This window comes from Patagioenas fasciata, chromosome 2 (assembly GCF_037038585.1).
Source record: "Patagioenas fasciata isolate bPatFas1 chromosome 2, bPatFas1.hap1, whole genome shotgun sequence".
Classification (NCBI taxonomy): domain Eukaryota; kingdom Metazoa; phylum Chordata; class Aves; order Columbiformes; family Columbidae; genus Patagioenas; species Patagioenas fasciata.
In genome coordinates, this window is record NC_092521.1 from 162,227,456 (window position 1) to 162,250,920 (window position 23,465).

The 23,465-nt window shown below is 42.7% G+C and overlaps 1 protein-coding gene across 2 annotated transcripts in view; it reads left to right on the forward strand.

Annotated features, from left to right (window-relative positions):
• The first annotated feature begins 1,809 nt into the window (after positions 1-1,809).
• PRKAG2 (protein kinase AMP-activated non-catalytic subunit gamma 2) overlaps positions 1,810-23,465 on the forward strand; it is a 237,468-nt gene continuing 215,812 nt past the window's right edge. Inside the window, exons 1-3 of one of the 2 annotated variants that reach the window (XM_071805331.1) lie at positions 1,810-1,954; positions 7,512-7,607; positions 9,739-9,789. In XM_071805331.1, the coding sequence (XP_071661432.1) occupies positions 7,578-7,607; positions 9,739-9,789 (81 nt within the window). In that variant the 5' untranslated portion in view covers positions 1,810-1,954; positions 7,512-7,577. Of the gene's footprint in view, positions 1,955-7,511; positions 7,608-9,738; positions 9,790-16,049; positions 16,558-23,465 lie in introns of those variants that run through there. The other variant, XM_065831779.2, reaches the window with a different exon arrangement.

Consider the following 23,465-nt stretch of genomic DNA (forward strand, 5'->3'; position numbering starts at 1 on the left):
ATATAAACAAAAAAGTCTTGGCTACATTCAGGCTTCTGTCTTAGTTTTACCCAGACAGTTCCAAACGTCTTCATTTTCCTGTCAAGTTTCTAGATCTAGTTAGATCTACTCGCATCTCACTAACAAATTACATGAGATGTGTAACATTAGAGAGTGTAAGTTGAGATGCAATTTAGATTGTCAGCTTAAAAAATGGCATGGTAGTGGTGACCCTAAATCGTAGGATCATAGAATAATTTGGGTTGGAAGGGACCTCCAAAGCTCACCTCTTCCAACCCCTGCCATGAGCAGGGACATACTCACCCAGATCGGGTTGCTCAGAGCCCTGTCCAGCCTGGCCTTAATTTACTGCTTCCCAAGGAGACTTGGACTAAGACTTGCTAAGCAAGTGTTGCTTTTCATCCCTGGCACTTGTGCTCCGTGCTCTGTGGCTCAGACCATGCAGCTCAGTGGCAGATCCCCTCATGACTCGATGATACTGGGGGACTCTTCCAAGTGAAATGATTCTATGATTCTATGATTCTGTGAAGTGGTGTGTGATAAGTATTCCAGGAATTTGCCATTTACCCACCAAGTACTGGTTCATGATGCTGAAAGGAGTGCTGTATTCATGTCAGGTGCGTAGAATCTACTTTATCACTAGAGAAAATTCAGGGATAAAATAATACTTAAGAACACAAGATTTTCAATAATGCAGAAAATTACAAAAAGCTACAAGATGAATCACTAAGATTATATTTGGCAATAAAGCGCTGTCATGGCTGCTCCAGCATCTCATCCAGTAAGAGCTTGATGGACTGATTAGTTTCTACTGCCTAGATCAGATTTGATTCATGTAGAAACCTCTAGAATTACATCTTTCATGCTCTAATGATAAAGAGGTTACTCTGAGTCTCCTGGAACAGCTGTTCTAGCCTAAAGCAGACTGTTGTCACCTACACCTGCTACCAAGTTTCCCCAAAAATAAGACCTACCCTGAAAATAAGCCCTAGCGTGAGAATTCGAGGATTTTTGAGGATTCTCGAAATATAAGCTCTACTCAAAAAATAAGCCCTAGTCACTGTTCATTTAAAAAGTCAATTTAAATAGTGTTCTGGCAGCTATACATGTAAAAAAGCAATAAGTTTTGGAGCAAGAATTAATATAAGACTATGTCATATTTTTGGGGAAACAGGGTAACACTTTCCCTTCTTGTCTGTTACGACAGGGCACTCAGGCTCATGAAGGAAATCAGGTCATTTCTGTACATTACTCTCCTTAAAGTGCTGAATTGATTTTTGTTTTACATTTTGATTCAAACACATTCCTGGCTTCAGTTTTGAACTGTTCTCCTTTGTTGTTATTGTTGTTGTTGGATTCCTTGTTTGTTTTCTCCTTTACAGGTCCCTCCAGGCAGAATGCTGAATTTTGCAAATCGTAACTTATGAATATATAATGTGCAATTCATAGATAATAAATAATTATTATAATTCCATTTGAAAATGTAGCTACATTGAGCTCATTTGTAGCAATTTAGATATGATACTTGAAGATAAATGGATGGCAAAACTGGGAACTGGAGTTTCTAGAAAGATGGTTTCAGGAACTTTTAGTTACAGGCGCCTTTTTCCTCCTAAACCCCTCACAACTCTGCTTAGAAAAGAGAGGGGAGAATTTGGTCGCTAGATCTATTGAATGTTTCATGTGCAGGGTTGTGTATAGGGGTGTACAATCCTCATACCTTTACACCTCCGGTGTAACCTTTTTTGTGTGTTTTTACCCCTGTAAGACTTTGAACTTGGCAGAGAATAAATGTGGTCTCAGGACAATATGATGACCTGCAATACCGTCCTCCTTGCATCCAAACCGCCCCATCTGACACAGGAGTACAAGGTTCACACAGTTTGTTGAAGGCTGAGCTGGACTGTTCTGATACGATTTTCTTTATCTTATCAAAAGTCCCCGAATGAGCCAGGTGAGTTCACACTACTTTTGGTTGCTGGTTCCTTGGCTCAGTCTTTGTCTTCAGGCTGCATGAGTCAGTTTGCTATTTTCTGGCTACCATTCTATATTTTTCTGCCTATTTTTTTCTCAAGTCACTTTTACCTGTGACCGTATGTTAGGAATATTTTGATTCACAAAACTCTGACTTGCCTTAATCCATCTTTGAACTAAAAATCCTCTGTCACATTTTCCTAGTTCTGGCTCTGAACATAGCCACAGAAATTTTGATTAGTCTGTGTACTTTCCCTGGCTATTTGGGGTTCCCTGCCACCTCATTCTCTATGCACAAAACCAGATTAAACTTGTTTGCAGTTTCCCTGCTGTTACCATTTCTACATCCTCAAAATGATGATTGTATATTAAATAGTGATTGCATATTCACAGGGATGGTCACAGCTGGGGTAGGCACCAGCAGCCTGAAAAAGTGGGTTGTAAAGTTGGCCTACTCCATTTATTACATCTCTCTGATCTGAGCAGTGTTAGAATCACAGTTTAAGACTATTAAGACCCAGTCCTAAGTGAGGCTGGGGAGATGCATGACAACTGTCAGCCTGGGACTGGTGCAAAACGAAATTAATTCTCAGACGTTTAGCTCCAGTTGTATTTCTCATTATGTGTGGCCAGTTGCTCCTTTGTCTGAAAGGCTTCTCTTTAATCAACTTGCTTTCCAGCTGACCTTATAAGATTGCAATATGAGTCTGAAAAAATCAATTAAAAAAGAACTGAAATACACTTCTATTATATATTAACATGTGTCCTTGTAAAGAAAGGCCGTGATCTGGGTATGCAAAGGCTAATAATTGACCAACTTGTGGTGCCACAATATTTGCTCTATTTATTTCTTTTTGCGGAAAGCACACAAACACTTTGGAGGAACACTAAAAGAAATCTGCAGAATACCCATACCAAGTTTAAATAGGCACATTTAAAAATGTTGAGTGATGGTTATCGATGTTTATCACCAAGAGCTCCAAAACTCTTCTGTCTAACTCAAGAGAAAATATAGAGTTTATAGGTTAATGGTAATGCACGAAAAATAGGTTTATTTTGGCTCATTGTAAGACTACAAGAAAAGCTGAAGATCTAAAATGATAAAGGCATGTGAAAAGACTGGTTTGTGGTTTTGTGTTATTCACAAGAGACAATTCAGCATTTGATTTCAGGAAGCTTCTGAGGGCTCCACGAGGTGCTCAGCATTTACAGCATTTACACAGCTGTGCCTGCAAACCACTGTCAAACTGAAACTTGACTGTGACGTTTGGCTCGGAGGAGAAGCTCTCGGTGACCTGCAGTGTTTGGGGGGGACAAAGAGGACAACATGCTCCTGTGTCAATACTGGTGGTGGAGGGCAGGTAGTCTGGGACTTTCGTGTCCAGTGGCACCTGAGAACTGATTTGGCCTCCACCCTTGTTTACCTTCCTTAACTTGTGTGCTTCTGTTTGTAATTCCCTGATTGTGCTCCTTTTCCTCCAGCTGGAATTGCCTTGTAGTCTTGAAGTATTTAACTTCCACAGATTTCATACCACAGGACTATTTCTTCCCTAAAATACTGGTACAAAAAAAATCTCTTTCATTACAGTAATCTTTCTCAGGCTAATTAATATTTGGTTGTGAATTCATTTTGAGTTGCTCATAGTGGTGCCATAACTTCTTTCGCTTAATGGTATTTCCAGGAGATGCCAGGAGCTATGAAAAAGTCTCATAATGTTCAGATCTCACAGTCTGCAGGACTATGGTGAAATGCGTCACTCATCCTTTCCCGGTGAATTTCGGGAGAACTCACCTCTCCTGGACAAACACATCCTGGGAAAACTTCAGAGGGCTTGGAGTATTTGAATAGTTTAGCTTCTATCCACATTATTCCAATGAAATAATGGTCTTTCACCCAAATAAGTAAATTCTTTAAGTTCAGTTTATAACTCAAATGAGCTTGATAAATGAGCTAATCTGTGGTGCTTTCGACACAGACTTACTAGCCTAAGAGTACCGAGATTTTTGGTAAACTGGAGACTATTTCTGAGCAATATAATGGCAGGGCAGGCTCAGTTGTGGTATCCAGCTGTGAATCTGACACTAATCTTGAGATAGTCACACCTTGTTGGGCCTAATTCTGAGTTTACATTCTGTGTAGGAACATATACCAGTCACTTGTTGTTACCCATATTGAATTGTATATACTCCTTGTCATTAATATATTGCAGGTTGGGTTTGGTTTGCTTTGTTTTTTCCCAGTTTCTCATTGAAAATCCATTCCAGAACTTGCTTGCTCTTTTATGTTAGAAACTTGTAATTCCTGGGCTGAATGTATACATGCCAATTTTTTTTCCACCTTTGTTCTTGTATCAACTTTATGTTTCAACTTAATTTATTTCAGTTGGAGCTGAGAACACTTTCAGAGTCAGTCTGATGCTTTTTGAAAGAGCTTATAAATCTGTAATTCCAGTACTCTCCAGTTTCCTTGGAGGAGAAAGTACGTGTTTCCTCCTGCCCAGTGATGCTTTGATACCAAGAGGTTTTTATTTGCTTCGAGCAAGTCTTCAGTTTTGGGAATTTGTTTTGATTTGGGTTTTGTGACTTGACATCTCTGGTCTCTCATAATAAATATTAAAGAGAAAACCAGCATACACCATCCAGAATCAGCTTTGTTAGTTAATTGCTTACCCAGAGGATAAATAATGAACCAGCTTTACTGTGAATAAAATTAATGAGAGACATATTTTTTTACATGCATCCTTCACTCAACACTACCACTGAAGCTGTAATTTTTTGTGTGCTTCATTTGTAAATATTTATATGAACTTTGATGTATACTTGTTAGGCTATTGGGATTTCCTCAGCTTCTCTTTTAGTGCTAATGGTCAGAATGTACTAAAAAAGTTTTTTCCTGAAGATGCCCTAATTTCATGGGGTATCAGTGGTCTGGTAGGACTAAGCCTTTTCTATGGGATTCCTGTCAGATTCTCAGGAGATGAGTGGGAAAAGTTGTCCATTCATCTCCAAATAGCTTAAAATGAAGTGTCTGAGTTTCCACTCCCAGGAGTCAAGTCTTGCTGCTGAGTTCAATGGCAGCAAACCTGAGGGTTTTGAATAATGTAATTGTCAGTTCAAATACCAAAAAGTAAATTCTGAGTAACAAGTACTTTGCATTTTATTTTGGCAGTGGGCTAATATTTGTTTAACATGAATCCCGAAGTTCTGATAAAAGCAAAACTTCCATTATGATAAGATTGCAGGACTAGTCCCAACTTCAGTAACAAATGGCCTGCTTCCAGCAAAAACTATCAACACCTTTCCCTCATAAGAAAATGTAGTTACTTTGGGGCCAATTTTGTATGGAATGCTTGAGAGTGGTTTGAGATACATATGCACATATGTTTATGTCTGCATATTAGCAATTCTCTATCTTTACTTTGGCGTTGTCCTTAATGTAAAATCAGATCTGTTTATGGTGATTTTTATGTATGAATGGTTCTCCTATATTCTTAATTAGTTATATATTATTTAATTACTCTTGTAGTATATGCTAGTCAAAGTACAGATGTGCTAGTGTTCTGATTTGGAGTTAACCAGGCACAAAATGCTTGTCGTTATGCTCTCCTAGATATTAAATATCCATTCAGATATTCATAATTCTCAATAGCTTATAATTGTACTGTCAGTTCAGATAGTAGAATAATGCTTGGTAGAGCTTCCTACTGTGCATCAGGAGTAGTGTTGATGGGCAGGAAGAAATCTGAAAGGAGAACGATGGCTCTCTCCCCACTTTCAGCCAAGCTGCTGTGGTCCCGTAAGTGCTGACCAGGACACACCGAGACTCTTGGGACCCCTCACCTCAGGATCATCTGCCAGTGGAAATGGGTCTTGTGTGGACCACAGTAATGCTGGGGCATAATTAGTATATTTCACTCAGCTTAGGGAGACTCTCATTTCCCACCCACATTTTGGTGTATACCAGAAAGTAAAAGAAAATCAATTTATATTTAAAAAGAAGACTGTAAGTCCCAGGTTATACATTTTGTGTCATCTGGGAAGCTTGCAGAGATGCTTGCAGAAACACATGCAGAAGTTGTTTGCATCTCACCTGATACAGGACTCCCATCTTCTTGTTTCAATGTTCCTCCTGCTATTAATTCTGCTCCAGGATGCAGGTTCTGTTCCTCTCCTCCAAATGTTCGTGGATTTTTGTCTTCTGTTATACAGCACTACCACTTTTTTCACACTAGGAGCTCTGCTTTGTCACAGGATTTAGTGGGTCATGACATGAAGTGTTGCCTCTGTGAACAAGGAAGGGTGCTGGGAGAGGAGGAGACACGGCCCTTTGCTTGGCCTCAGTGTGACTGTGTCACCCCAGGCAAGTGTCCTCTGTTAGTGACACTAAGGGGATGTCACAGTCCCTTCAGGCATTTAACTTGCCAAAAGATCTCCTGCTGAACACCTGATGATGTTTGTCTCTAAAGTATGGTTCAAGCACATGACCCTTTTTTGGGTTTTCTCTTAGTCTGTAGGTGAGGAACATTCAGGGCTGTCATCAGGATGTTTTAGGACTTTATTATTACTCTTCACATGCTATTTTGCAATATTTTTCTCTCAGTTCCAGAAGGACAGGGAACTGCTGGAGAGAGTCCAGCACAGGACAACAAAGATGCTGAAGGGAGTGGAGCATCTCCTGTGTGAGGAAAGGCTGAGGGAGCTGGGGCTCTGGAGCTTGGAGAAGAGGAGACTGAGGGGTGACCTCATTAATGTTTATAAATATGTAAAGGGTGAGTGTCAGGAGGATGGAGCCAGGCTCTTCTCGGTGACAACCAATGATAGGACAAGGGGTAATGGGTTCAAACTGAAACACAAGAGGTTCCACTTAAATATGAGAAGAAACTTCTTCATGGTGAGGGTGCCAGAGCCTGGCCCAGGCTGCCCAGGGAGGTTGTGGAGTCTCCTTCTCTGCAGACATTCAAACCCGCCTGGACACCTTCCTGTGGAACCTCAGCTGGGTGTTCCTGCTCCGGCGGGGGGATTGGACTGGATGAGCTTTCAAGGTCCCTTCCAATCCCTGACGTTCTGTCATTCTGTGATTTTTACCAAGAAGCTGCCTTTCTTTCAGTCTGGTTGGCAGCTGCCTGTCGCATATTCCAGCTGGGAGATTTTTCTGCACCATTTCTTGGCCAGTTGTCTCTCCGGCACCTGGCCCTGTCACTTACCCATGGAGGTGTGACATCCTTGGTCTGTACAAGTGGATATAACTTTGACATCTGTTCTTTTCAAGCAGATCTCTCGTATCACATTCTTTCATGACTCCTGCAGATAATTGCACTCTATTGATATTTTCTATTGTCTTCCAGACTTTCCCAGCACTTTGTGTGAGCTTCTGACTGTGTCCTCATTCCCTCAAACAAGACATATTCCTGCTGCTTCTGTTTGTTTGACTCCGTAAGCTGATTGCCAAATAAGGAGTAAACAGCACAAATGGGAAAGTCAATTTGACTTAAAATAGCATGAACTGAAGACTGTTGTTCTCTGTGTTCTCCCTGCAGTGCTGAATACCCAGAGAGCTGGGAAGACTGACCGCTTTCTGTTGAGAATAATGAAGTCGGCCCAAAATGGGGACCTATTGGTTACCAGTTACAAAGGTAAGAACTGTTTATTTTCATGTTGGTTTTATTTTCATGTTATGGGAGCCATTCAGTAGAAAACACACTAGTTGCATGGCCATTATACCTCTGAGGACTCATATTAGCTGTGCCTTGTGCCTTCCATATGTTATTTTACACTCAACCTGGGAAAATTACAACTACAACCTCTTCATCAGTGACAATACATGATAAAATAATGTGGTGGGTTTTTTTATTTTCTATTGCATCTTCAGCATCTAGAATTTCTCCTTGAGCCATTCATTTTATTTAACTCGCTTTTTATCCTACATGTATCTACTGAACTTATCCACATCTCTAGTTTTAGCTTTTAATTTATCATTTAAGACTCTGAAGTCCAGGTGCTTTAGAATCATAGATCCATTTTGGTTGGAAGAGACCCTCAGGATCATTAAATCCAACCATAACCTAACTCTGGCACTAAACCATGTCCCTAAGAACCTGATCTAAATGCCTTTTAATCCCCTCCAGGGATGGTGACTCCACCACTGCCCTGGGCAGCCTGTTCCAATTCCTGACAACCCTTTCCGGGAAGCAATTTTTCCTAATATCCAATCTGAACCTCCCCTGGTGCAACTTGAGGCCATTTCCTCTTGTCCTATCTCTTGTTCCTTGGGAGAAGAGACCAACCCCCTCCATGCTTCAAGCTCCTTTCAGGCAGTTCAGAGATCAGAAGGTCTCCCCTCAGCTCCTGTTCTCCAGGCTGAAGCCCCCAGGTCCCTCAACAACTCCTTGCGTAATATGACCTAATGAAAATTTTAACAAATAAAATATTAACAATCTCAGTGAAGCTACACAGAATCACACTAACTAGCATCTTTTGGGAGCTCTTGGATCCAGGGTGGGCAAGACCTTTATGTTCTAGGGTCATCTCTAGAAATTTGTTGCTGTTCTGATAAGATTTTAGACCATCATTGTAATAAAAATTATACTTATTTTGAGATATTTCAAAGCAAAGGTTTTTCCTGATGTGAAACAATATTACCATAATTTTTCCGTGTAATTTTCACCATTTTCTAATGTTGATGGAGAGATTTAAAGTTATTCTCCTGGCTTTAGTATCTCAGGCTGAGTTTAAAAATGAAATGCGTTGAATCTGCACTTCCTACATTATAAATACATGCCTCTTTTGGAATTCTACCATTGCTATGGTAATGCTCAATCTCCAGTCTTTAACTGGATATATCCATCAGGATCTAACATTTCCACCCTCTCGGCACAGGTGCAGGACACAGACATCAGGTCGCTTTGTTGTCCTGAGGCCAACTGGTGCAGCAAGGCTTGTAGTAAACCTCTTCTCTCTGAGACAGAGCAGCCATGTCCAAGCTTCCTACTGGGAGAGGTCCCTGACTGACGTTAATTCCTCAACCATGCCTTGGCAGTGTCTGCCAGAGCTGTAGTTGGTATGAGCCAAAACTCTGCAGAGGCTGTGTGAGCAATTTAACAATACAGTCACAGGACAGTGCTCAGGTGCTCACGTCCTTGCCCTGACACCGTTTGGTTTGCTAGTGGAGATGAAAATTCAATTTCTGAGCAACCTTCCCAACATGCCACCTTTTTTCTTGGGAGATGGCATCTTGGATGTGCATCAAGGCATGCTTCACACCTGCTCATCGTGCTTATCACACATGCAGAAGTATAAAACCAATTTCTGCAGCACCTCAGACAGACAGGATAGCTGGGGCTTAAATAATGTGTTGGCATTGGTGCAAGCAAGACTGATTTGGAAAGACTGTGCTTTTAGTACAAAAGAAATACAACGTATTTATGAAAGCAAGAAGTTGCCATTCACCTCACATGCTTTTCTGATGTTTGGATCTTCTTGCATGCGTGTTGTGATATCCACAGATCCTGCCGAGCTGTGAAGGCAAGCGAAGTCTCAGTGTGTATTCTGATCCTCTGGAACCCATTGTGCAGATGAGGATTCATATCCTTCTGCAGTGTCTTCCTTTTCTCTTCACTCCTCTGTCTCATCCATAAATGATGACCTTCTCGCTGGTTCTGCTTTCTGGTGCTCTGCTGTTATTAGTTAATACCACATGAGAAAACATTTGAATTGTTTTATGCAGGAAATACACTCGGTCAGTGTAATTTTGTTTTTCCTAAACAGAGCCTAGCCACTGGCCTTTGGTGGACGTCAAGTGGAGAATCACTGGTACAGGTATGTTTGGGGACACCTTACCGCCAATACCTTGCAGCATAATAGATTTGAACCTAAACACGCAAAAATCATTTTCTTTGTGACCTTCCAGACCATCCTGGAATTGACTGCTTATGATTGCTTTTGGAAACCCCCCCTCTTTTTACATCTGCACCACCAAGCAGTAACAGATGTTTTGGGGCAGCCTCACCCACTTTGCTCCAGAGGAAAGTGTTGTTACTGCCTGTTGTACTGTCTGAGGCCCAACACACCCTATGCCAAGGAATAAATTCTGAGATTATTGCAGAGAAGGCTCACAGAAAGTGTGTTTGTAATTCTGCAGCTCTCTGAATTCTTCCCAGTTTGCTGGGAAGTGCGTGGAAGTATTTTCAGATTTTTACAGCTGAAAACACTTTTTGTTCTTGTGCCCACACATATCTGATAGAATGATGCTTCTGCCTCCTTTAAATGTGCTTTTAGCTAATGTATTGCATTACACATACTGGTGGAAAAGAAAATGAAAAGCAGACTTCTCTTGAAGCATCTTTGTACTTCTCTGTCTCAATTTGCAGGACTGACAAAAATTGTGCTATATTGGAAACAAGTATCTTTCTACTAGTTTTGCATATAATCTGCTCTATTCAGTTTTGATTGAGGTTATCTGTCTAACTTGTGGGCCTATGTATGCAAATCAAAAGCACTAAGTATTGTGACTGGCTAACAGGCAGAAATTCTGAATCACAATCAGTAAAAAATATGAAAGAAATTTTCCTTTATCAGTAAGGAGGAAATTAGATGCTTTGTAGAGCTTTGTCCATTTCTTCTGTGATTCTTCAGTACTAAAAAAAAAATCTTGAGGCTGAACAGCATCATTCCAATTAATGGAAATTTTTTGGTATATAGAAATTAATACATGAAAAAAATATATTCTTTATCTCCGAAGGTAATTTTGTCATTGGAAGGCTCTCCTGGCTCTTGGAACCAACAGAGGCTGTGTGGACTTAGACAAATCAGCTTCAAGGTCTTTTATCAAGCTGTCATGGTTCAAAAAAGAAAATATGTTTTTTATGTTTGTACCTAATCAGGTCTCCTAGACACTTCATTTCTATGCAGAGATGACAATGAGAGTATTATTTTATTCTTAGACTATATTAATGCAAATGAGAATCTGAACTTACCTGTCACCACAGCCTGCAGAACAGCACTGGCATTAACGTGAACCACGTGAGGGGGTTCAGGTCACATCACCACACACACAATCTGATTTACTGCGGCTGCATCTGTCCCAGTGGTGTCTGTGCAGCTGCGGGAGGACTGTGGAGCTGTGAGGATGGGAGGTGGGGAGGCAAGCACTGCAGCTGGCAAAACCGAGAGCCTCCTCCTCATCTTTGCACTGGTGCTTGTGCCAGCCATGCTGTGATCCTCTACATACCAAGTGGACCCATTGCACGGGCCTACTCATTTCACACAGAGACTTCTGAAACTTTTTGATACCTGGGATCAATTGTCAAGCTGCACAAGATCTGCAACTGAGACACTTTTAGGAAAAAACCTCAAAAAACTGCCCCCGCCTTTGGCTGTTTGGAGGGAATTTAACAGTCAGATTAAATTAGAGAAACAGCCTAGAAAGTTCCTTTGAATCTGCTTCTCTTTCACTTCCTCTCCTCCACTTCCAGTCTGGATGAGAAGACATCTCGCTGACTCTGTGGGTGAATCAGGGCAGCAGCTCTGGCAGGACCAGCCCCCCCAGCAGAGCTGGTGTGAGCAGGATGCACAGAGCTGTAGGGCAGGATGGCTCAGCTGGAACAGCAGCTTCCAAACAGCATCATGTGCTGCTGGGCTTCAGGTGAGGAGAATTTATTTCAGTAATCACTGGTGTACCAGAAGGTGAGCGGCAGCCTGGAGAGGGAGCATGACCACCTGAGCACACAACCTCCCTCCTTCAGCATAAACATCTGGCAGTCTCTGCTGCTCTTGTGTTCCTGGGGGTCAGAAATTCCTCTCTCATTAACCTCATTATCTCACCTTACTTCAGTCAGTTAGGCTTTCCTGGCACGCTGGCCGTTTCCACTGCAAAATTCCCCATGGAAGATGATTTTAATTACAGTTTCGCTGCAAAGAATGCAATTGAGCTGTCTGCAGGTATTTCCTCGTGTTGATTATGTTCTACTTGACTTGGGACCTGGTCCTGCGCTGTCAGCATGCGGCAGAGAGATGTTGGGGTGTGTGTCCTCTCTGACCTCTACAGAAAAGACATGCAGGGACTGCTGCACCCTGATACTGCATCATGTTAATTACGTTGTGCTGTTCAATAAGTTAAGAAGCCACCTTATGCAGCAGGGTTGAACTAAATCTATTAAATGTGTTGAACAGAACCCGAGTGATCAACTTTGTGCGTGTTCAGAAATACGAGCGGAAAACTGGAGAGCAGAGAAAGATGGAGAACGAAAACTGAAGGATGAGAACGAGAGGTGGAATATGAAGTAGAGCAGAAAGGAACAGGGAGAAGAGAAGATGCAGAGACCAACATAGACAAAGGTGAGCATAAAGAAAATAGAGAGAAAAATAGTTGTGATGAAGCACAGCAGGTGCTGGGATACTGGATACCAGTAACAGCCAAGTTACTGGGCATCCAAATTTCAGAATATATTGATATTCAAGGATTTGTCTTTAAATTCTGGAAAGACTTTAAAAAGGTTTGAGAGTCCCAAGTAAGAATATCTGTATATACATGCATAAGAAAGAATGTGGTTGATCTGAGAAATTATATTTTTCCTGGTGTAATATAGGCATTATTTATAGTGGGCAATTTAGTCCCCCAAAATGGGACGTGTGCAGCTCTTAGTGGCTGCAAAATACTTATAGATTGCATGTGTGAAAAATCTATGTGAAATACTCACAGTAAGGTTAATCTATGTAGTCTGGAGAGAAAGAACAAGTTATTTTCATAGGTATTTTTTTTTCTGTAAAAAATGTATAAGTGCTTGGCAATATTACCAACAACAAACATTAAAGCATTAGCCAAAAATGCTGATTTTAAGAAAGATCTAAAACACACCAGCAACTCACATAATTCTCCCCATGTACCACTCTTTTTAGACACACTTCTTCCTTTAAATTTAAAATGTTAAAAATCCCTCTATATATTGCATGTGAAATTTCAGCACAAAAGTTACCTGGTGACATATTATTTTACTTATGGCAACTACAATCGATACAACCAAGGCTCAAAGCAAAGTTTTATGGCTATTTTATAAACTTAGGAATGCACTCTGGGAATTTTATCATGGAAAAATGGACTCAACCTGTACTTAAGGAATAAATAGGGCAAGTCCTGTGATCGGGTGTAGTCCAAAACGCACGTGGTACTTCTGCTGAGTTCCAGGTATGGTTTGGTAACAGGGAGCACTCAGGTGGTATTAGGGAGAGGCAAAATATGCATTTGAGATCTGCTGCTGTCCCCATGAAACCTCTAAGTACTCAGGGTGATATTTTCAAAAGTATTTTGGTACCCATTTATTTGTGATGAGTAGTTTAGATGCTCACGTGCCTCCGAAAACGTGATTGTTAGTAGGCAAATTGGCAGGACTTAACGTGGAAAAAAGAATTTTAACTCTCTTTAAAAGTACTTATGATGTTGCTTGTTCATGTGATAGCTGCATTTGTCCCCTGAAGATAAAAACATGGTGCCTTATGGTCTGAAATAATTGGTGTCTCCTTTATTTTATAGCAGGTTCTTACTAACAGTTGATTTTATGGGGAGTCAAGCTCCTGAAGTCCAGCAGCTATAGGAGGATTTTGCCTTTTTTTTAGTTATTTGTTTGTTAAATGTGTCTCTGCTCCTCAGAGCAGCAACAAAAAGTTTTAAAATATGACTGGAGGATCAAAGGTCGTATTTGGGACCTTAGAGAATCAAAGGAGAAAAATAAGAATAACACCACGTTGTAGTATTATGGAAGTTATAAATATGCTTAAGGGAATACCGTGATGGGGGAGAGGCTGATTCATGGGGTGTTTTAGGTTTTGGAGTTGGGTCATACTGCCTTTATGTTACTTCCTAAAGCTTATTTTACATTATCTACCATTATTCACATAAATAATCTACCAGAAGAAATGAAACGAATTTAGGATTTAAAATAGTAAATGTGGAAAATAACTTATACTATTGTAGGAAACACTTTGCATAAATAGTGGAATTGACTATATATATAGTAGATTTTATTCCACCTCAGATGTTCGGCAATTTGATAAAGAAGAGCCAGGAGATCTGCTTACAATACCTAGCGCTAAAATCCTCTAAAGAAATTAAACCTTTTTTCCCCCGTTTTTCAACTTTCAAGACCACACTAGCAATGAAAAATGTCGTGACAGTTTTTTGGTAGACATATTTATTAGTAATTGTCTCACTTGTTGATTTAAGAGGCCAGATTTTGTTCCCAAATCCCTTGGCAGCAGCACTTCATTGGCAGAACAGTTTATATAAATGTTGGCGGAAAGCATCTTAGAGACCCCGCTCCTCTTTTTCGGCATCACCCCCAGGCTGCCCCAAGCACCGGTTACTGCCCGAGGAAATTTTCCTTCCTCTGTCCATGTGCCGTTAATATCCCTTTCTGCTCTGGTGACGAAGTTGTTAACCCATGTGGTCTCATTTCTGGATCTGTTTCCTTCCATGACATCCTGTAGGAACCTATAGAACAGTTACATATAATGTTAAAAAGAGAGTTAATATTTTTATTTGATTATGTGGATTTAGAGAAGTGGCTACAGACTTTACACCTGATCTGGCTTTGCATCTGTTAAATCCTGAGACTTCATTGGAGGGAAATAAATCTGAATTCTTGTATTTCTTGAAGATAGCCATCACAATCCTACATTTTTTCGAAAGTTTTTCATGGAAAACACGTCCCCTTCTCTTCTCAATGCTCATAAATCATTGTTTTATAGAATCCTGTAATATTTCATAGTGGTAGTTATGGTGTAGACTCTGTGAATACATTCATGCACAGATTTGAACCCAGTGAAAATATGTGTTTAAATGATGTGATCAAAGGTCTGTGGCTGTAACGGGCTTGGTCTAATTGTCAAATTCAGGCAGTTTAAAATGGTGTGGAGATTGTCTAAGGAAGGAGAGTCACTTCCAAAACAAAAACTCCTATTTTGATCCAGAATGTATGAAAACCACTTGCAGTTCTAAGGGAAAAACTCAACAATCTCAGCCCTGACAGCGTTCCTGGCAGCAGGGCTGGCACTGCTGTGGTTTTGCTCTGTAGCTCCTAACCGTCAGCAACCAGTGCAGCCACAGGTGAAATACAGTTTTGAAAGTTTTTAATTTTCTGATACCCTCTGAGGCCAAAATCGTTTGCCCGCGGACTGTGATCTGCTCGGCTGAATTGGCATTCACGTTTGAAGGCTTTCTGGAGGGAAGGAGCGGAAAAAACGATGTTCCAAGGGTGGTCTGGCGCCCTCGTGGTCTTGGCACAAGTTTCCTGGCAGCAAGGGGGCAGCAGCCCCGGGGTTTTGCCCCGCCCGAGTGAGCGGGACAGGGGCGTCGGGCAGGTCCCGGTGCCCAGCGCCGGCCCCCGGGCTGCGGGGCCAGAGCAGCAGCCGGGCTGGGGCTCTGCACAGCTGGGCTCGGCTCCGCAGAGCCGGGTTGGGCTCTGCACAGCTGGGCTCGGCTCCGCAGAGCCGGGTTGGGCTCCGCAAAGTCGGGCTGCGGCTCTGCACAGCCGGGCTGCACAGCCGGGCTGCGCAGCGGTGCTGCTGGCGCGGGAGCGCTGCGGGGTGGGAAGGGGCTGCTTCTGGGGGAAATAATCCTCCTTTAGGGCACGACCGGGAGAAATCCCGGGGGGAGGGAGGGGAGGAATCAGTCTGTGAGGTCGGGAGGGAAGGGAACCGCGCCGCCTGTGCATTTTTGGCAAGGTGAAACCCAGCCTTTTCGCCCACCCCCGTGCTCCAGCAGCCCGGAGGATGCGGGCGCAGCCCCAGCTCCTCTCCCCGCTCCCCAAGGAGCCAGCGGAGCGGCCCGCACCCGCGGGGAACAGGCGCGCTGGGCTCGTTGTGCACTTCCTGGCGAGCCGGCCGGGGCTCTCGGCACCGCCCGGGCACCTCCTCCCGCCCGGGCCGGGCTGCGCGTTGGGCTCCGCGGGGCAGCGCTCGCCCGCGGGGCGCGGAGCCGGCCCGGCCCGGCCCGGGACATCCGCGCTCCTCCGCGCCCCCCGCGGCCGCCTCTCTGCCAGGAGCCTCGCCCCAGCGCCTTCCCCTTTTCGGGTTTTTGTGGCGTTTGAGTGGTTTGGGGATTGTTTTGTTTTTTCCCCTCTCTTTCGGGGAGAGCGCGGCCGGGCTGGGCGAGGGGAAGGAAACTTTCTCACCTCCCCGGGATGCTCCGGATATTTTTAAAAGGGCGGAAGAGTGAGAGAGGGAGCAGCGTTTGTAAGGGCATCTCATACTCTTGAGAAGGTCCCTCCTGACACCTCGCTGCGGGGATTAAAGGCCGGAGCTGGAGAAACTCCTCCCCTTCCCTCTGCTTCTCCAATCCTCCCCCCCAACCCCAATTTCCTAAGGCCATTAAAAAAAAAAAAAAAAAAGAAAAAGAAAAAGGAGCCTTGGAGTAACTGCGGCCGGTGGGACGGTGGGGTGAGGTGGAAGAGGAGCCTCCCCCTCCAGATCCATCGCCCAGCACCACGCCGGGGTGCAGGGATGGGAAGCACTGCCATGGACAAGAAGAAAGATGCCTCCAGCAGCAAGAAAAGCTCCAGCCAGAAGAAACTCATGTTGCGAGTGCACATCCCCGTAAGTAGCTCCTTGCTCTTCCTCCCCTTCGGCAGCTGGCGTGGCTTGGGCGCTCGAGCTTGTTTTTCTCTGACATGTAGCACAGCAAAAGGCAGGGAGAGGTGTTTCCTGCTGCTGAGGTCTGGAATTTGGGGGATGCCAGGCTGGGGGTGCAGCCCATGCAACAGGCAAGTCCTCCACATCTGGGGCGGTTGGAGCATGGGGGGCTCCCCTGGCCCGTGGCACAGGGCTGCGAGGATAAATCGAGCTGCTCCCCTGCCCTGGGCTGTGGGTTTGGGTCAGTGTCTCACCCCGATCACACGCAGAATGGCAGTACAGTTTAGCAAAAGGTCTGTTCACCCCCCACATGCTGGTCTCGACATCCCCAGGTTTGGCTCTGGGAACTGTCCGTTCCTTGTGGCTGAATCAGTGTTTAAACGGACTCTTCCCCCTCTCAGGACTAATCCACAGCTGAATTTCTGGGGCTGGGGAACTCAGGGCTCACTCAGATTTGGACACAAGCTGTCTGTTTATTGCCGAAAGAGCAAGGACAGTTGTATTGCCAAGGTGGAGCAGAGCAGTGAGCCGTGCAGGCTGTGCACTTACTCTGGTTTGTTTTGTATGTTCACGCTGTAAAGAAACATGCAAGAAACTACAGTGTATAGATACAGAATAACCTCAGAACAAAACTTTCTCTCTATTCCCAGTGAGTACTAAAAGGTTGGCTCTGTCTCCAGAGTTTACATACCTTTCAAAACTTTATTTTCTTTACTATTAGGATGTTCTTGTTATCTAAGTATTTAGTTTTTAATTCTCAGTCCTGCTGTGCTTGTGGTTTCAGTGCTTCTGGCAAGAAATGGCAGAGTCCCTGTATCCTAGTGCAATCTGTTTTGTGTGGTGTTTGGTTTTTGGTGTTTTTTGTTTGTTTTGGTTTTTAAATCTCAGTATGTGAAAGTGGGAAGCAGTCCTACACGTCTCTGCCAGGCCACCAGGGAGCAAAATGATGTTTCTGGTTCTAAATTTTTCATCTGCTTTAGGGAAGAATAAGAAGGCAGAGTGAATTTATTAGGTGTCTTGAGCATGTGGAATAAAATGGAGGAGAAATACATGGTTCTTCTGCAGATTTTGTTTTTCTCTGGAGAGGAATGCAAGCCCAGGAGCCTAAGCCAAGCTTCTGGAGCTCTGAGTGCATTTAGTAGGAGAAAAGGAGCTGTTTCTGCTAACATGGATATTGCCTATGCATTTGTGACTGGACTTTTTAGGTGAAAATCTTTGCCATGTTACCAGTAGTACTTCATGATAGGGATGTAAAATACCAAGAAAATAAAATGTACCGCACCAAAGTGTGACTCACCTTGACACTTTATTCCTTTTTATTCCTTTCCACCCTGCCTACTGCATTGTCTCTGCCATCTCTTTCCATAGCCCCCCAGCTCGGTCTAGCTGGGAACTTCTGTGCAGCTGGATCTCCACATCTGCTCCAAGCAGCTGCATCTTCTGCTTGCTGAAGAGCCACAGGTTGCTTAGGAGATGCTGTGGTTGCTGCAGGATTTTACAGGATACATCTGCTGCTCTTGAAATACCTTCTGACCACCAGATAACTCTGACCAACCCAGTATTTTTCCGTAGTTTTTGGTTGTGAAGCTAAGGTGGAACAAGTGCCTAAATAATTTGTTCACACTTAAGAATTATTGACAGAGGAAGGCTGATGCATTTTCTTAATTGCCTCCCTAAGCTTGTAGACAGCCTCACTTCATGAGTGTTGCCTTAGTTCTGTCTTGGAGCATCATTAGTAGTGGGCCATCATTTTTCATGTTCACAAATCTCTTGGCCTCTTTGTGATGCAGTTTGTCGCTAGGTAGTGGTAGTTATTCAGATACGAGCCTGCAAATGCCTGATATTGCACTGAAGTCAACACAAATTTTACTGTTCACCCAGCTGGAAGCAATTAAAGATTTGATAACAAGGTAACACCTTCCATCCCTCTCCCTCCCCAGAATATGATCCTTGTGTTCCATTCTGCATCATTCTAGCATTCCTGAAATGGACTATTCAGCCCAGGATCTTTCAGGTTGTACTCCCATTTTTTGTGGTTTTCTGTTATCTGACAGAGTTTAAATATGACTTTGCCAGAAGAAAGAACATTTTTCTCATTCTCCTCATTTGACAGTGGAATCTGCATTTGAAAAGATCCATTTAGACTGTTGTTTTTTCTCTTTCATGATGTTTTCTTGGCTGTTGTTTTGAAGCATCATTGCTATTATTTCAGTGGCGCCTGTCAGTGTAGCTGTAGTTATCAAGGGAGCTTTCACCAGACGGTAATTTTTATTTTGTTCATCCTCTTCTTTGTTTTGCTGTGAGATCATGTTTATTGCTGAGACATGTAATTCTTGCTCATTGAGATCTTCAAATTAGGAACAAGAGAAGGACTAGCAAGGTCTGAGTAGGAGGGGGGAGAAGAGTCAACTCTGAAAGAGGAAACAGTGGGACAGAAAGGTACTGTTGTGATGCAGACTATCCTAAAAAGTACTTATTAGTCACGTAGAAATGCTGACGGAAAAAGTAATGACAAATATTGTGCAAAAAAAAGGTGAATATTGCAAAATATACTACAATTAGGTTAGAGGATTATGGAATAATAGGCATGTCTGGAAAGAGAGTTGTGTGCTTTGCTTCCCTCTCCCACATATTTGTATTTTTTTGGATTTGCCTGTGACAGTGGGAAAAAATGGATCAATTTAAGAAAGCTGGTTTTGTGCCTTTCAGCACTCGAGGGCATTTCTCAGGTGCACCTTTCTCAAGCAGGAACAAAACATCATACAAAACGTCTGGAAACACTCTATTTTCACCTTCTTCCTGTGCTGAGTCTCCTTGGGCACAAGTGGGTGGCGTCCAGCCCTTGCTTCTGGGAATAGTGAGAGACCACCAAGTTCCTGCCAGGTGGGTTTCTAGGTGCTCTCCACTCGTCATTCAGTGGCCAAGAGGAAAGTGGAGGCTGCTGTATTCTGTGAGCACAGCAGGGAAGCATTTGCTAAATTGCTGGGCTGATTGAACAGCTTTTTGTTTCTTTTTTTCCTTTTTTTCTTCGCAAATACACAACTAACAAGCTAGTAATTTAGATGGACCATAATAAAATTGCAGGAGCTTTTGTAAAGTAGAGGTCATATCAACCTCCATCTTTCCCAGCAGCATATTCTGAAGTCTGGAAATTAGAGATGCTTAAATGGAAATGTCTGGTCCAAATATCCCCGCAAGCTGCTACAGATTTAGACAGAAACCTTTGCTCCCTAGATGCATCACAGCTGTAATATGAAGACATTAACATTATAGAATTCCTTTTTAAGCCATTAGAAGATAATGCTTGCACATTACTTTGAACATTTTCAAAACTCTCTTCTGAGATGGGATGCAATTGTCTGCTGAGTAGGAGCCCACAGCAATGAGATCAGCGTGTTCTTTTGTCGTCTTGCAAAATTGATCGGTTCTGATGTTAACGTTACCATTGTCATCCTGTCTGCTCTTGCTTATATGAATTTCAGCTGGGATAATGCAGTGAGTGCCAGCAAAGTTGTGTTGTATTTACAGCAGCGCAACCCAGGGCAGAACCTGTCTCAAGAGCTTCACCGTGACAAGTGCCAAGCACCTGCTGCTCCCGCAGCTGGGAATTGCAGAACCTCAGCACTTGCTTGGATTTTTCCCAAATACTCACAAGGTGACTTTTTATTCAAAAGTACAAAGAGATTTTTTTTCACAATAAAATAAGATCTGCAAATTAATATAAAACCCTCTTTCAGTGAAGCAGCTGTTACCTCTGGTATTAACACTTCATCCCTGACAGAGGTGAAGCACTGGAAGAATATTCTTGGAGATTGTGATCCTTCCATTTTCAATGCCACACAAACTAACAAATCTGCACACTTTCTCCCATTTCTTCATGAGCCCCCGTGATTTTTAACAGACTCCTCAATGTGCAAATTTACTGCTGTTTCCAGGCCTGTTGTTATGTCGGGATGCCAGGCTGAAACATCAGATGGCTTCAATATTTCTAACCAAAGAGATGACAATGATGCTCTTGACAGCTAATGTTGGCTCAGCCCCCTCCATCTTGCTTTCCACACTTGCAAAGTCATTAGTGGTTGCATGCCTAATAAATCACTGTGAAACGATTTTGTTCCATCACAGTTTTTGCAGAGTGCTGCTTGTCTCCTGGTCATTGCTGGGTGGGCTGATGAGAACAGCACTTCAGTCTAAGGTTTGCTCTAGAAAGCCGCAGATGGGAAATACGCTGGTCAATTATCTGAAGGAGATGAAGGAATCAGCTTCCAATGTGATCTAGGAATGAAAAAAACATGTTTGTTTTCTTGGGAAAAGGAGGTGGGGTGAGAGGGACATAGAGGAGAAAGACGTGTTTCCTTAGAATTAAATCTGCAACTGTCCTCCCCTGTGTTCTCATAGGGCAGACTCTGAGTTGTCCTGAGCCTCTGTGGCCTTGAAGTTTAAATTTGGATTCCTCCCTAAAGAGCTGATATATCAAGGATCTGAAAGGACAGGAGGTATTTGCTCAGGAACTTTGAGATGGCACTTTGAATCTGTCTGAAGGAAAACAAAGAAAAGAGTCATGTTTGCAATTGTAAAAGCTGCCACTGTAACTAAAGCAGCTCTTGGCCTTTTTGGTTTTAAAGCATAATGCAAACTGGTCTTCAGCTTATTGAAAAGTACTGGTTTTTTTAAAGCATTGCTGTTTCTGTTAGGAGATTTTGCTCCTAAATGGTCTCATTCAACCTCTGAATGCTATGAGGCCTGTGGACTTAGAAGAACATGAATTTCCTTGGAGGAGTAAGTCATGAATGTGGAAGAAACCTCACAGAAATGTGGACAGTGAGACTTTTGGCCTCCTGGAAGGTGACTCACACCATTACTGAAACAGAAGAAAATGTATTGCTCCTAGAGGGATCAGGAGTGGAGTGGAAAGTCATCATCTCCACCTGGCAGGTTCCAGTGCCTGTTCACAGACCTGCAAAGTTCAGCCTATGCCCAGTTTTCACCTGGGCGCCACATGGCATTCAAAGGAGCTGCTCAGATGCGACCGAAAGCAGAATTTGAGCTGGAAAACCAGATTTAACATTTTGTCGCTGCTGTGGACAGTCGTGTGTTGGCTCGGCATGGAGTAGCAAAGAGCCAAAACTGTATCAGCGTGACCGTTGGTAGACCACATTATGGATATTAATGTCGAGTGAAGTGCCACATATAATTCTCATCCCTTTGAAGAGGAGCTGAGTTGATATCAAAAGCCATCTCATGCGTAGGGAATAATGAAAGAGCAGAGTTGGTTACAAGAGAAATGAAGCATCACGATGACATCAGTAGCAGACCGGAGATGTCATAGAATCTGTCTGTCTGGCACAGAAATAAACCCTTTGTGGGTGACATTACCCTGGCCTGATCACCAGGCTTTCATAATTATCCTGCTTTCAGGGCCTGATCTGGTTGCAGAGAACTGCTGTCTCAGTTTCCTACTATTGTTTGTGCTGTAGATGCACCGCAGAAAGTATTATGGTGTAACAAACAGGGAGACTTACGCATGTCTTCAAAGCCAAAAGGAGAAAAAGCAGCTTGGATGGAGTATGTTTTTTCTTCTGGAAAGGAAAACTTCTGTACACACATCAATATAAAATGCCATCAATAACTATAAAATATAATTGGTGGTTTGGCAATACAGTGTTGCACTACTACTGAATTATTTCATGTGCTAGTAGTGAGTTGAGACACTGGTGTGTATGAATATTTTTACTGCAGGCTGGTTTTTGTGTTTCTTCTTTAGGTGTTTGCAGGAACTGGAATGTTATGCTTCAGTTTAGTGTTTGCATCTGCAGTACTGTCTCTCTTAAATCACTTGCATATAACTACATTTGCAAACTTTAAAGCATGAAAGCATTATTTATGCAGTAGAGAACCAGAACATAACATGGCATTTCAGTTTTTGACATTGAGGATTCATAGAATGGTATGTCGTGTCCTTTAAACTTTCATATAATTTAGCATGACAGTAAATTACATTATGTAAGCGTGACTTAGTGGGATGCAGAGCAAATGCATTGCAGTATATGTTTCATGGTTGTCATTTATATAACCCACCATGATTGTTCAGACCTTCTGGTCATTATTGCAAAAGGTGCCTGTGACCTTCTGCTCCAAAACCAGAACCCATGTCATAAGCTGAAGACTTAACCTGTTTTTGTAATCAGAGTGGTAGAGCTATCTGCCATTTTTAAGCTGCTGGAGAACACGTTCATAGATCTGGAGTATCACTAGGAGGAAGTGTGTGCACTATAAGCATTATCTGCCATGTTATAAAACCTTTATCATCATTTATTCACGGCAGGCATTGTGCAACTTTCAGTTATCTTTTCACACTGGTAATGCTGCTAAACAATTAAAATGAGAAAATACTCTGATTCTGCAAGCCAAAGAAAGAAAAGCTGAGCGATCAAAGGCTGGCTTATAGCACTACAAAACACGGGATTTTCCTGCTCAGCTGTAGACTTACTAGTGGTCTTTTAGGAATCATTGATGTTCAGACCTGGTTTGTGGAAGCCACGTGCCTGTTGATGCCTTTAGAAAAGTTTAGAAATATGTTTTCTGAGGAATTAGCTAGAACAGGGCTAAAATTTGAATCCAAGGATGAAGAAACCTTGCAATGAAGACACGATCTCCTCAGAAAAGGTGCAGTTGTAATTGTAAGAATGCAATGGACTAAACAGGTGCCATCAGCATTGCCTGTAACCTGTCTAGTGGAAGAAAGGGGTTGTTTCCTGCATGCCACTTACTTTGAATGGACTCTACATGGAAACTGGAAAAGACACCTGGAATTATGGACAGAACTCTGAAGTGTATCGCAATGACTCTGTTTTTGCTACCCAGCCATAATC